Source organism: Neoarius graeffei, chromosome 5, assembly GCF_027579695.1.
Source record: "Neoarius graeffei isolate fNeoGra1 chromosome 5, fNeoGra1.pri, whole genome shotgun sequence".
Taxonomy (NCBI): Eukaryota; Metazoa; Chordata; class Actinopteri; order Siluriformes; family Ariidae; genus Neoarius; species Neoarius graeffei.
In genome coordinates this window covers 16,318,897-16,332,767 of record NC_083573.1, presented here as the reverse complement: position 1 = coordinate 16,332,767, position 13,871 = coordinate 16,318,897, and the positions used below count along the sequence as shown (strand labels likewise).

The 13,871-nt window shown below is 40.4% G+C and overlaps 1 protein-coding gene across 3 annotated transcripts in view; it reads right to left on the bottom strand.

Annotated features, from left to right (window-relative positions):
- The window catches only part of si:ch211-261d7.3 (uncharacterized), a 35,330-nt gene extending 23,430 nt beyond the window's left edge, over positions 1-11,900 (bottom strand). For 2 of the 3 annotated variants that reach the window (XM_060921292.1, XM_060921294.1), the window contains exon 1: positions 10,793-11,900. In XM_060921292.1, coding sequence (XP_060777275.1) covers positions 10,793-11,033 — 241 coding nt within the window. In that variant the 5' untranslated portion in view covers positions 11,034-11,900. The remainder of the gene's footprint in view (positions 1-10,792) is intronic. The other variant, XM_060921293.1, reaches the window with a different exon arrangement.
- Between the last annotated feature and the right edge of the window lie 1,971 nt (positions 11,901-13,871).

Below are 13,871 nucleotides of genomic sequence, written 5' to 3'. Positions count from 1 at the left end.
GGAGTACTTTGGAAAACTGTCGTCACTTAACAGAGTCCGCCGCTGCATCCAGAAATGCAACCTGAAACTGTATTACGCAAGGAGGAAGCCATTCATCAATTCTATGCAGAAATGCCGCTGATTTCTCTGGGCCCATACTCATCTCATATGGACTGAAAGACAATAGAAGTGTGTGCTGTGGTCAGATGAGTCCACATTTCAGCTTGTTTTTGGTAAAACCGGACATCAAGTTCTCAGTGCCAAAGGTGAACACGAGCATCCAGTGTGTTATCAGAGAAAAAAGGTGCAAAAGCCAGCATCTGTGATGGTATGGGGTGCGTCAGTGCCCACAGGGCGAGTTACGTGTGTGAAGGTACCATTGATGCAGAGGTGTATATTGGGATTTTAGAGACATATTTTGTCATCAAGGCGACGTCTCTTCCTGGAAAGTCCATGCTTATTTAAGCAGGACAATGCCAGGCCTCATTCTGCACAGGCTACAACAGCATGGCTTTGTAGACACAGAGCACATGTGCTTGACTGGCCTGCTGCCAGTCCAGATCTGCCTCCTACAGAGAATGCATCACGCATCATGAAGAGGAGAATCAGACAGCAGCGACCATGGACTTTTGAGCAGCTGAAGTCTTGTTTCAAGCAAGAATGGACAAAAAGTCCAATTGCAAAACTATGACAATTAGTATCCTCAGATCCCACATGATTAGATAGTGTTATTAAAAGGAAAGGTGATGTAACACAATGGTAATAATACCTCTGTCCCAACTTTTTTTTTTTGAGTGTGTTGCAAGCATCAAATTCTAACTTCATTTATACTTACAAAATACAATTAAGTTGGTCAGTAAAACTATTGAAAATTTTTTTTGTACTTTTGTCAGTTAAATAAAGGTTCACACAAATTAACAAATCACAGATTTTTGTTTTTATTGCATTTTGGAAAATATCCCAACTATTCTGGAAATGGGGTTTGTACATCAATTCAGCAACATTATTATTATTATTATTATTATTATTATTATTATTATTATACCCCCGCTCCGAAAGGGGGGTGGGGTAATACTGGTTTACCAATGCCCGTCCGTATCTCTGTATTTCCGTCCGTCCGAAACACCCTTTTTCTCAGCAACCACAAATCAAAGCCACTTGGTACCACACTTCAGCTTGGGGTTCTATACCGTGTATACCATTTTCAGGTCTGTCGCACATCAATTTCCTGTTTACTCACTAGTGGTGTGCGGTATTATCGGTATACAGATATATCGCAGTGCAGCTTGAAAAAGATGCGTATCGTGGTACGATTTTGACATATCGGTTCAGTTGGGTTCACTCGGGAATCTTCATAAGTTTCTGTAAATAGCTCGTCTAATCATGGAAATGTTGAAAATATTTGATCAACTGCTTTCTTTTTTTTATTTCAATGTATAAATCTCGAATAATATAATAATTCACTAGCGTATTTATTGTTTTTGAGACGATAAATAAATAGAAGGTTCCAGAATCCCTTGCTCGAATGCGAAAAATAGTTGCTTGGTCACGCTTTCAAAATGACGGCCTCCGTCGGCGCCAATGACTACAAGTTCAACATTGTGAAAAATCCTAAGGGAAAGACTGCTGTTTGGCAGCACTTCGGCTTAATTATTTGGAAGGGGGAAAGCAGGAGCGGAGAAAACGTTGCTGAGTGCAAAATTTCTAAAGCTATAGTTAAGTGTAGTGGGGGAACAACTAATCTAACAACACATTTGAGATGCCATCATCCAAGTGTTTCGGCTGTTTCGTCATGCAGCGCTGTTAATAGCAAAACCCCCATGGAATTACAACAGACCGTGCAACAGACGAGCACTCTACATATTTCACATTCTGCACCAAAACAACAAACTATAAATAATGCATTTTCTAGTACCAAGAAATACCAGAGTACATCTGAAAAAAGCGCAACGAATCACTTCTAAAATAGCAAGATTCATCGTGAAAGACATGAGGCCATACAGCATGGTGGAATCCAAGGAGTTCAGGGAAATGCTGGCTGAATGTGAGCCCCGGTATCAAGTGCCATCTAGAAAAACTTTCTCAGAGGTCGTCATTCCCAAAACGTATTCCCAAGTTTATGAAGTTAAAAGCAGCTTACAACATGCTGAATTGGTAAGGAATTTGTTTTACTGCAAGCACAATCTGTTAATCACAGTAACACATGTATGCATAAATTACTTATTTTATTTGATTCTGATTTATTTTCTTGAATTAATTTGACCGTCAACAGGTAACTGGAATAAAACTTAAAACAAGTTGTTTTAAACAGCACAACATTGCATTATGTGGTAGAATATCTCATCTCATCATCTCTAGCCGCTTTATCCTGTTCTACAGGGTCGCAGGTAAGCTGGAGCCTATCCCAGCTGACTACGGGCGAAAGGCGGGGTACACCCTGGATAAGTCGCCAGGTCATCACAGGGCTGACACATAGACAACCATTCACACTCACATTCACACCTACGGTCAATTTAGAGTCACCAGTTAACCTAACCTGCATGTCTTTGGACTGTGGGGGAAACCGGAGCACCCGGAGGAAACCCACATGGACACGAAGAGAACATGCAAACTCCGCACAGAAAGGCCACGGGGCTCGAACCCGGACCTTCTTGCTGTGAGGCGACAGCGCTAACCACTACACCACCGTGCCACCCGTGGTAGAATATATAAATCATAATAAAATCAGTAACTTAATTATGCTGAAGCCCAGTATGAAGTTGACTTTATCTAGGGTAGGACATTATTGATGTTAGACAATCTTATATCTGGCTGGAAGTGACAGCCTTTTATTCATGTTTTTCCATTCTTTACAAAAAGCTGCCAGATGTGTTGTGATTTTTTTCCCCCTCTATGCTCAAACATTACAGTGTTTGTCTAACATTATTTTGTATTATTCAAATTTGTGTAGATTGACTACATTGCAATTTCTTTTACACACAGGCTATTTAGCAAACTACTAGTTCATGTAACTAGTTAAATAGTTAATAAATCACATTAGTTTAATAATGATTACATTTGTTTCCTTACATAATTGTTTTGCTCAAAGAAATGCCATTCTTACACTAAAATATCATGATATGTATCACGATACGCTGATCATTCTCGTGATACCCATCCCTATAACCAACTTAATGTATTTACGAAACATATAGCATGGATTTACAAATTTTTGTAACATTTTTCTCAGCAACTACAAATCACACCTGCTTGATATTTGGTACAGAGCTTCAGCTTGGGGTTCTATACCGTGTATACTGTTTTCAGGTCTGTCGCACATCAACTTCCTGTTTACAGACTGAATGTATTTATGAAACATATAGGGTGGATTTTGACGCTATTTCAAGAAGCAAAATGCTATTTCAAAATGACAGTTTACCAGGATGCTATTTGAAATACCTGGGGAGAACACTGCTCTTTACTTACTTGTTTCAGGGTTAATTATTTGTTGAAGTCAACATTCATAATAAAGTGTCCTATTCCTTCGGTTGCTTGCATTCTGATATAAGCAAGAGTGGGGGTATACGTAAGTGAGCAGTAGCATACAGTTGATCTTATCAAAGGTTACTTTTTATTAAAAAAAAAAACTAACAGCAGCTTTATGGAGGAAAAACAACAACATAAAATGTATTATGAAGGTGCTGGGTCACAATGAGTCAATAACTTCAATGTGCCTTAGCACAGAGTCTCCAAGTGTCTGGAACTGGACTGGAGGTACGGAAGACCATTCTTCCACAGGATATTATCTCAGCTGTCATCATCGTATGATGAAAGTGATGAGTCAGAGTACCTTTGCATACTCTTTCCTCTAAGGGTACAAATGGACCCAAGCCATGCCATCACACTGTCTCCCATAGCACAACACAACATTTTGACCTTTAATTTGTCAACCATCTCTACTTACTACTACAGTAAATCTAGTAACAATTTGTGGTGCCTCAGTAAAATGTTTTCAGTTATACAACGGTCAGTTCTCGTCCACTAATTTGATTGGATAAGCAGAGTTCCAAGAGTGCTGATATTTAGTACAACAGTGCTGGGACATTTCACTGTTTGTATTACTCTTCTTGTCCATTTTAAAACTCCAATTCTACCAATAGTTTATTACACTGAAACTGTTACAACATGTATGGGCCGTCAGTCTTTGTGTTGCATGGTAGCACAGAGCACTCTATCCAGCTGTGACTTCTTTAGGAACTATTCGGCCAGACGGTGTCTAAAATGTCAGTTCCTCTTAATTTCTTGTTCATAGAACTGCTGCATAAAAACATCATCACACTCACAATTGTGCTGCTGCATGGACAATTCACAGCAGTGCTGATATTCAGTACAACAGCAGTATTGCTTTGGCAATATTGCTTAATTATTTCAGTTATTATTTGAATTATGTTTTAAGATGATCGCAATTAAAACTTGGCTAAATTCTAATAGAAACTGTGTGATCATGTGTTTTCTGTGTCTCCAAGCACTGTTATACCTATACAGGTACAGTGGGGCAAAAATGTATTTAGTCAGCCACCAATTGTGCAAGTTCTCCTGCTTAAAAAGATGAGAGAGGCCTGTAATTTTCATCATAGGTATACCTCAACTATGAGAGACAGAATGGGGGGAAAGAATCCAGGAAATCACACTGTAGGATTTTTAGTGAATTAATTGGTAAATTCCTCGGTAAAATAAGTATTTGGTCACCTACAAACAAGCAAGATTTCTGGCTCTCACAGACCTGTAACAACTGCTTTAAGAGGCTCCTCTGTCCTCCACTCATTGCCTGTACTAATGGCACCTGTTTGAACTTGTTATCAGTATAAAAGACACCTGTCCACAACCTCAAACAGTCACACTCCAAACTCCACTATGGCCAAGACCAAAGAGCTGTCAAAGGACACCAGAAACAAAATTGTAGACCTGCACCAGGCTGGGAAGACTGAATCTGCAATAGGTAAGCAGCTTGGTGTGAAGAAATCAACTGTGGGAGCAATTATTAGAAAGTGGAAGACATACAAGACCACTGATAATCTCCCTCGATCTGGGGCTCCACGCAAGATCTCACCCCGTGGGGTCAAAATGATCACAAGAACGGTGAGCAAAAATCCCAGAACCACACGGGGGGACCTAGTGAATGACCTGCAGAGAGCTGGGACCAAAGTAACAAAGGCTACCATCAGTAACACACTACGCCACCAGGGACTCAAATCCTGCAGTGCCAGACGTATCTCCCTGCTTAAGCCAGTACATGTCCAGGCCCGTCTGAAGTTTGCTAGAGAGCATTTGGATGATCCAGAAGAGGATTGGGAGAATGTCATATGGTCAGATGAAACCAAAATAGAACTTTTTGGTAAAAACTCAACTTGTTGTGTTTGGAGGAGAAAGAATGCGGAGTTGCATCCAAAGAACACCATACCATACCTACTGTGAAGCATGGGGTTGGAAACATCATGCTTTGGGGCTGTTTTTCTGCAAAGGGACCAGGACGACTGATCCGTGTAAAGGAAAGAATGAATGGGGGCATGTATCGTGAGATTTTGAGTGAAAACCTCCTTCCATCAGCAAGGGCATTGAAGATGAAATGTGGCTGGGTCTTTCAGCATGACAATGATCCCAAACACACCGCCCGGGCAACGAAGGAGTGGCTTCGTAAGAAGCATTTCAAGGTCCTGGAGTGGCCTAGCCAGTCTCCAGATCTCAACCCCATAGAAAATCTTTGGAGGGAGTTGAAAGTCCGTGTTGCCCAGCGACAGCCCCAAAACATCACTGCTCTAGAGGAGATCTGCATGGAGGAATGGGCCAAAATACCAGCAAGTGTGTGAAAACCTTGTGAAGACTTACAGAAAATGTTTGACCTCTGTCATTGCCAAAAAAGGGTATATAACAAAGTATTGAGATGAACTTTTGTTATTGACCAAATACTTATTTTCCACCATAATTTGCAAATAAATTCTTTAAAAATCAGACAATGTGATTTTCTGGATTTTTTTTCTCATTTTGTCTCTCATAGTTGAGGTATACCTATGATGAAAATTACAGGCCTCTCATCTTTTTAAGTGGGAGAACTTGCACAATTGGTGACTGACTAAATACTTTTTTTCCCCGCTGTATATAGGCAAAGTAAAAACAGAACGTGAGGATTTGAAAATCATGCAAACCCTACATTTCATCGAAAATAGTACAAGGACAACATATCAAATGTTCAAATTGATAAATTTCATTGTTTGAAAAATATATGCTCATTTTGAATTTGATGCCAGCAACACGTTTCAAAAAAGTTGGGACAGGGGCATGTTTACCACTGTGTTGCATCACCTCTACTTTCAACACCACACTGTCAATGATAGACCAACTGCTGTAGTTTTGAAAGAGAAATGTCCCATTCTTGCCTGATATACAATTTCAGTTGCTCAAGAATTCAGGGTCTCCTTTGTCATGTTTTACGCTTCATAATGCGCCAAATGTTTTAAATGGGAGATAGGTCTGGACTGGGCAGCACGGTGGTGTAGTGGTTAGCGCTGTCGCCTCACAGCAAGAAGGTCCTGGGTTCGAGCCCCGGGGCCGGCGAGGGCCTTTCTGTGTGGAGTTTGCATGTTCTCCCCGTGTCCGTGTGGGTTTCCTCCGGGTGCTCCGGTTTCCCCCACAGTCCAAAGACATGCAGGTTAGGTTAACTGGTGACTCTAAATTGACCGTAGGTGTGAATGTGAGTGTGAATGGTTGTCTGTGTCTATGTGTCAGCCCTGTGATGACCTGGCGACTTGTCCAGGGTGTACCCCGCCTTTCACCCGTAGTCAGCTGGGATAGGCTCCAGCTTGCCTGCGACCCTGTAGAAGGATAAAGCGGCTAGAGATAATGAGATGAGATGAGGTCTGGACTGCAGGCAGGCCAGTTTAGCACCTGGACTCTTTTAGTATAGTCATATGTACCATAGATGCTGTGATCCCCAAATTCTTTGCAATTTTACACTGAGGAATGTTATTCTTAAATCACTGCACTATTTTCTCACAGTCTTTCACAGACCGGTGAACCCCTTCCCATCTTTACTTCTGAAAGACTCAGCCTCTCTGGGGTGCTCTTTTTATACCCAATCATGTGACTGACCTGTTGCAAATTAACCCAATTAGTTGCAAGATGTTCGACCAGGTGTTTGCTTGTTTTTAACATTACAGAACTTTTTCCAGTCTTTTGTTGCCCCTGTCCCAACATTTTTAAAACATGTTGCTGGCATTAAATGGGCAGCACAGTGGTGTAGTGGTTAGCACTGTTGCCTCACAGCAAGAAGGTTCCGGGTTCGAGCCCAGTGGCTGACGGGGGCCTTTCTGTGTGGAGTTTGCATGTTCTCCCTGTGTCTGGGTGGGTTTCCCCCACTGTCTAAAGATATGCAGGTTAGGTTAATTGGTGGTTCTAAATTGACTGGAGGTGTGAGTGTGATTTGTTGTTTGTCTCTATGTGTCAGCCTTGTGATGATCTGGTGACTTGTCCAGGGTGTACCTCACCTCTCGCCTGTGACCCCGCACAGGATAAGTGGTTACGGATATACGCATATACTTCTCAAAAACACTATACAATTTCTCAGTTTGAACATTTGAGATGTTATTTTCAATTAAATATAGCATTTCCAATGATTTGCAAATCACTGTTTTTATTGAAATTTTACACAGCATCCAAACTTTTTTTCTGAAACAGGGTTATATTAATATTAGCAATTCCTTTAAATTACCTTTTGCTCAGACATGAACATTTCATTTCATGTTTCAAGTCTTCCTGTGGTGTTCTCCTATGGCAGTGTCGGGAATAAAGTAATTTCTTTGTAAACTTTGTTGTCGATTTGGTGCCCTTGGTTACAGTGGCACTAAATCGACTGCTGGTAATCACATTATGCACTGTAATACCAATCAATATCAAGTCATGACCAAAGAAGTCTTTTACGGTGTGCCGTAAGTCTTTTTGTCAGTGACCGCAAAATCAGGCCAAAAATTGAGTCAGACCAATGTATTCTTTATTACAATACGATTATGGTTCTAGGGTCAATCCATGTGAAATCACCAGAGGCCTCGCCACTGACCATCTCAGATTTGCTTCATACTTTCTGGAAATATTGCCAGTGTGCATAATAAATAGTGTACAAAATGTTAGGCTTGTACCTTCATTAGTTTCTGAGATATAGGGGCTTAAAAAAAGGGGCGTGGCCCCAATTTCACTTAAAACGCGTGCTACAGAAAACGGACCCAACTTCCATAAGTCATTACTTTTAAACTATTCATGCAAGATACAGTACATGAAATTTTCAAGGATTGTTCTTCAATGCCAAACGCCCTTAAATACTATAATAGAAAGTTCACAGTTCAATATTTGCCAAGTTATGGCTTGCTGAAAATCATAAAAAAAATGTTTTCTATCGTGCTTTGAAGCAACTTTGACCCCCCCCATATCTCCACATTAAAGCACACCAGATCTTTCAAATTTTCTTATTTATTACTCATGTTATAGTACTCTTTAGGCAACTAGGTATGTGTTCAAAAGAAATCAAACTTTCTGATTTATTAGGCTTTAAAAATTAAAAAAAAAATTTTGCACCTATAATTCAAATGCATATTGCAAATGTATGACACGGTCTACCATAAAAACAATTATAGCACTGGAAAGAGCTTGTTCTGATTAGCAAATACACTAAATATTTACCTAAACCAAACTATAAATATTAAGGTATCAAGTACAGCATGTTTTACGATAGACGGAAATGCTGTTTTAAGGCATATTACAATACAATTACAAATCTACAGTGTAGGAAAAATAACAACCTTAAAAATACTTTATTTGAAGAGCTTAAACAGTGGATTGATTTGCTTTTCCACATCAGATGGAAGTTTATACTGCCTGCCAGTTGATGCAAGTATGGCATCAATGATTTTCATGACATGCACCAGAGGGACCCAACAGTTATCCTCTCTCCTGGGCCAGCTGCAAGTCTGAGAGGGACCATGAGGATGCATAAATGTTACTTGTACATCTTGTTCCTCCTCTGAAAATGCACGAATGTTGCCTATCCACCACTGTCTGTCATATAAACATACAACATATTTACCAGGAATTGTATCTGACTGCTGATTTAACAGGGGTATTATGCATTACTTGTGGCCGATTCCCACTTATATCCACAATGAAGCTAGGACCACCTGACACCCTGCTGACCTGCAGTTGATTGGACATGATTGGAACGAATGAGTGGTTGTCTCTTGTTCCAGGAATAGTAGCTGACCTTGAAAATCTTGTCTCCAATGCTTTTCCACTCTCCATAACTTCCCCTGTACCAACCCAGATGAAATGGATGTTCTTGATATGTTTTTCTGCCCACAAATACAGATCAGATGGGGTTAGTATGTGATCACTTGTGACTGCCTGGAAGCTAGCTCGAGCTGCTGACCGCTTTACAGTGCCTCCAATACCATCACAGGGTGATTTACCATGAGAAGTGGCAAAGGAATGCCATTCTGCCAAAAGTCCAAAATCGTCTGCATGCTTTATTAGATTTGTGAAATTTGTATAGTTTTTGTATTGGGCTGCTGATCCGTCACTGAAGTAAATGACCTTTTTCAGCTGGGGATGTATCTGGCTGGCAAATGGAAGCTCAAATGTGTGCTTCGAAGGGATAGTGATAAAAATCCTCATGAATTTTGTGGTTTTTCAGTTTTTATGCATCTCTGGATGCATCCAAGTAGATTATATGCCTTAAAACAGCATTTCCATCTATCGTAAAACATGCTGTACTTGATACCTTAATATTTATAGTTTGTTTTAGGATACCAACTTCATATTTTGTGCATTTGCTAATCAAAACAAGCTCTTTCCAGTAGTATAATTGTTTTTATGGTAGACCTTGTCATACATTTGTAATATGCATTTGAATTATAGGCGCAAAATGTTTTTTTAATTTTTAAAGCCTAATAAATCAGAAAGTTTGATTTCTTTTGAACACATACCTAGTTGCCTAAAGAGTACTATAACATGAGTAATAAATAAGAAAATTTGAAAGATCTGGTGTGCTTTAATGTGGAGATATGGGGCGTCAAAGTTGCTCCAAAGCATGATAGAAGACAGTTTATGATTTTCAGCAAGTCTTAACTTGGCAAATATTGAACTATGAACTTTCTATTTTAGTATTTAAAGGCGTCTGGCATTGAAGAACAATCCTTGAAAATTTCATGTATCTTACATGAATAGTTTAAAAGTAATGACTTATGGAAGTTAGGTCCATTTTCTGTAGCACGCATTTCAACAGTGAAATTGGGGCCACGCCCCTTTTTTTAAAGCCCCTACGTCTCAGAAACTAATGAAGGTACAAGCCTAAAATTTTGTACACTATTTATTGGGCACACTGGCAATATTTCCAGAAAGTATGAAGCAAATCTGAGATGGTCAGTGGCGAACATTTTTCTAAATCTGGTGATTTGGGGTGGAATTACCCTCTATTATAAAGGTAGTATGAAGTTAACAGAAAAGACTTCAAAAACTCATCAATTGTCAAATAGGTGAAAGATCGATTATGCTTGCCTGTCTTAAAAGTATCACTGTGTAGATGTGTGTATTTTATTGTAACTGTCTTGTGTTGACTAGCTTTAAACAAATAACACTTTTTCAAGTATCCAGTAAACATTTCGTGCATGAATCATTGTGAATGACCTCTGCTTGAATTTGAAATACTTGCATGCCTTCGACTCGTCACCTATCTGATGGAGAAAACCTACTGGCAGCCTCAAAGTGCTTACATTACTGGATAGGTGCAGCTTACTTTGTTGAATGGGTATCAGTTCATCAGAAGCCACTCCAGGAGCGACAATGTTGGGATGTACGACCACGACGTTGAAGGGCAGGCCAGCGTGATCGCAGCTGCCTTCGGAGTCATCGTCTTCACGGGGGAAGCCGTCTTCCGAGACACGACCTCCGAAGGCACCTTCAGGCGACTCCACTTTAATGTGCATGGGAGGCGAGCGCTCATACAGCAACCCGCCCTCTTCATAATATTCACTCATGGGTCACAGCCAATGCAGTGCCATTCACAAAGGTGCCATCACACTCAGCCATGACTAGTGTTCACCGAGTGTGCACATTGCATGATGTGCCTCAACTGAAGTCATATTCCAGCTCCAAAATGATACCTAAAGGTGACTGAAGAATGAAGCTAGGAAAGTGCAAATGAAAGGAAAACCATTTCCTGATACAAAAGGACAAAGACTGTCTTTCAACAGAAGTGGCTTTGGACCAATTTGAGAAAAATAAATGGACTAAAATTCAATGTGAGACAGTGTCTCAGTACTCACAAATTTAAATGTATCATTTAAATGTGAAGAAAAGAAATTATGCTTAAAAATAGACATATAAAAGGGTGTTTTTGAGCAGGAGGCAGAGCCAATACTGAGCAATCGAGTTCATCTCATGGAAGTCGGATCTGAAAACAAGGGGTAAAATCTGAGCCAATAAAACCGAATAACTATATTAAAACAATTCAAAATCATTAAGCACCACAAAGAAACCAGAGTAACACACCCAAAAAGGTGAACTGAACCAGTGTCTGTATTTAATCTGTCGCATCAGTGCTCTTTTATTCTGCACCACATCCGCAATGGATAGCATCCGGCATAAATTAGCTAAACAACTGCTAGCTAGCCACCGTAGCCACAGCCTGGAACTGGCAAATGAACACTGCTGACTGACTAAAACCGTGTTCACCGAAACTGTCACAAACAGTGTTGTTGAACAAACGAGGTCGTTTCTCACCTTTGCGCCGATGCTTTATAACTCACAAGAAAGAATTTTTAAAAATCTGCCTTAAAAGCGTAAAATCTATGTTGAAAATCTTTTGTGGCTACATGTAGACAGTCGGAGAGCTGTCGCAGAAATGTGACGTCATGTCGGCCCTGACATCTGTTCATCACAATGAGCTTGATACATTTTTTTTTTAAAAGTCGACAACAGCAAGAACGATTAGTGTTCTGTCATTAATTTAATTATTATTATGGTAAAAATATTTTATTCGTAAATGTGAATAGCCCTGTCTAGGCATGCTTTGAAACTGAAGCCAAACAATATACTCTATTCAAACTTCTACAAAAAAAAAAAAATAGTAGTTTAGATTTACTCTATCTTTTTTCAGTATTAGTGCTGGGTTAAACTTTTAATAATGAATTTCTTTAATGAATGTTTCTATGTTATATAGTCTTGGTTTTTTTTTTGCGAATAAAAAAATTTCAAAGAATCTGTTAACTACAAGGGCGGCATGGTGGTGTCCCCGATAGCAGAGGGTCGTTGAAACGACGTAGAGTTTTGGTCAGAATGGTCGGTTTCCGTCGTACGTCAGAAAATCAACGTTGAAACGGCGCCGTGAAAAGTCGATTTCTCCGCCGTCTGAGAGGGTCGATTTATCACCGTTGAATCAACGTGGGTAAAGGTTGATCTGTCGACCGTCAGAGAAGGTTGAATATACGACGTTGAACCATCGTCACTTTTGCCGGCCAGTTTTCAACATTGGCTACCATGTCGACCGTCAGAGAAGGTTGAATATACGACGCTGAACCATCGTCACTTTTGCCGGCCAGTTTTCAACATTGGCTACCAATGTTGAAAACTGGCCGGCAAAAGTGACGATGGTTCAACGTCGTATATTCAACCTTCTCTGACGGTCGACAGATCAACCTTTACCCACGTTGATTCAACGGTGATAAATTGACCCTCTCAGACGGCGGAGAAATCGACGTTTCACGGCGCCGTTTCAACGTTGATTTTCTGACGTACGACGGAAACTGACCATTCTGACCAAAACTCTACGTCGTTTCAACGACCCTCTGCTATGCATTCCCCACAACTGAATGAATAAAGTAGTGGTAGCGCTGTTGCCTCACAGCAAGAAGGTCCGGGTTCGAGCCCCGTGGCCGGCGAGGGCCTTTGTGTGTGGAGTTTGCGTGTTGTCCACGTGGGTTTCCTCCGGGTGCTCCGGTTTCCCCCACAGTCCAAAGACATGCAGGTTAGGTTAACTGGTGACTCTAAATTGACCATAGGTGTGAATGGTTGTCTGTGTCTATGTGTCAGCCCAGTGATGACCTGGCGACTTGTCCAGGGTGTACCCCGCCTTTCACTCGTAGTCAGCTGGGATAGGCTCCAGCTTGCCTGCGACCCTGTAGAACAGGATAAAGCAGCTAGAGATAATGAGATGTTAACTACAAATGGGTGGTATGGTGGTGTAGTAGTTAGCACTGTTGCCTCACAGCAAGAAGGTTCTGGGTTTGAGCCTAGTGGCTGACAGGGGCCTTTCTATGTGGTATTTGTGTGGGTGCTCTGGTTTCCCCCACAGTCCAAAGACATGCAGGTTAGGTTAATTGTTGGCTCTAAATTGACCGTAGGTGTGAATGGTTGTTTGTCTCTATGTGTCAGCCCTGTGATGATCTGGCGACTTGTCCAAGGTGTACCAGAGAGTCAGTTGGGATAGGCTCCAGCTTGCCCATGACCCTGCACAGGATAAGAGGTGATGGATGTTAACAAATCTCTTTAATAAACTAGAATAAGAATTCATTTTATATAGATCTACTACACCATAGAAAGCAATAATTTAACTACTTATATAAATCACAAGTACATTTTTCATAAGAATGGACTTGTAGATAACCAATCCTAAAAATTTCTTGTTCCATATCGACAGGTGTTGGTTCCCACAGAGTCCACGTTTCAGAGGAATTTTCAGTATGAGAATGTGATAAGCCTTGGTTGTTTGACCTTGCAACTAAATAGTAAATAGATAAGTAAATCTATTTAAAAAAAGGAAAATAAAAAATATTTACTCATATGGAGAAGCTATTGCCTAATGGTTAGAGAAGCAT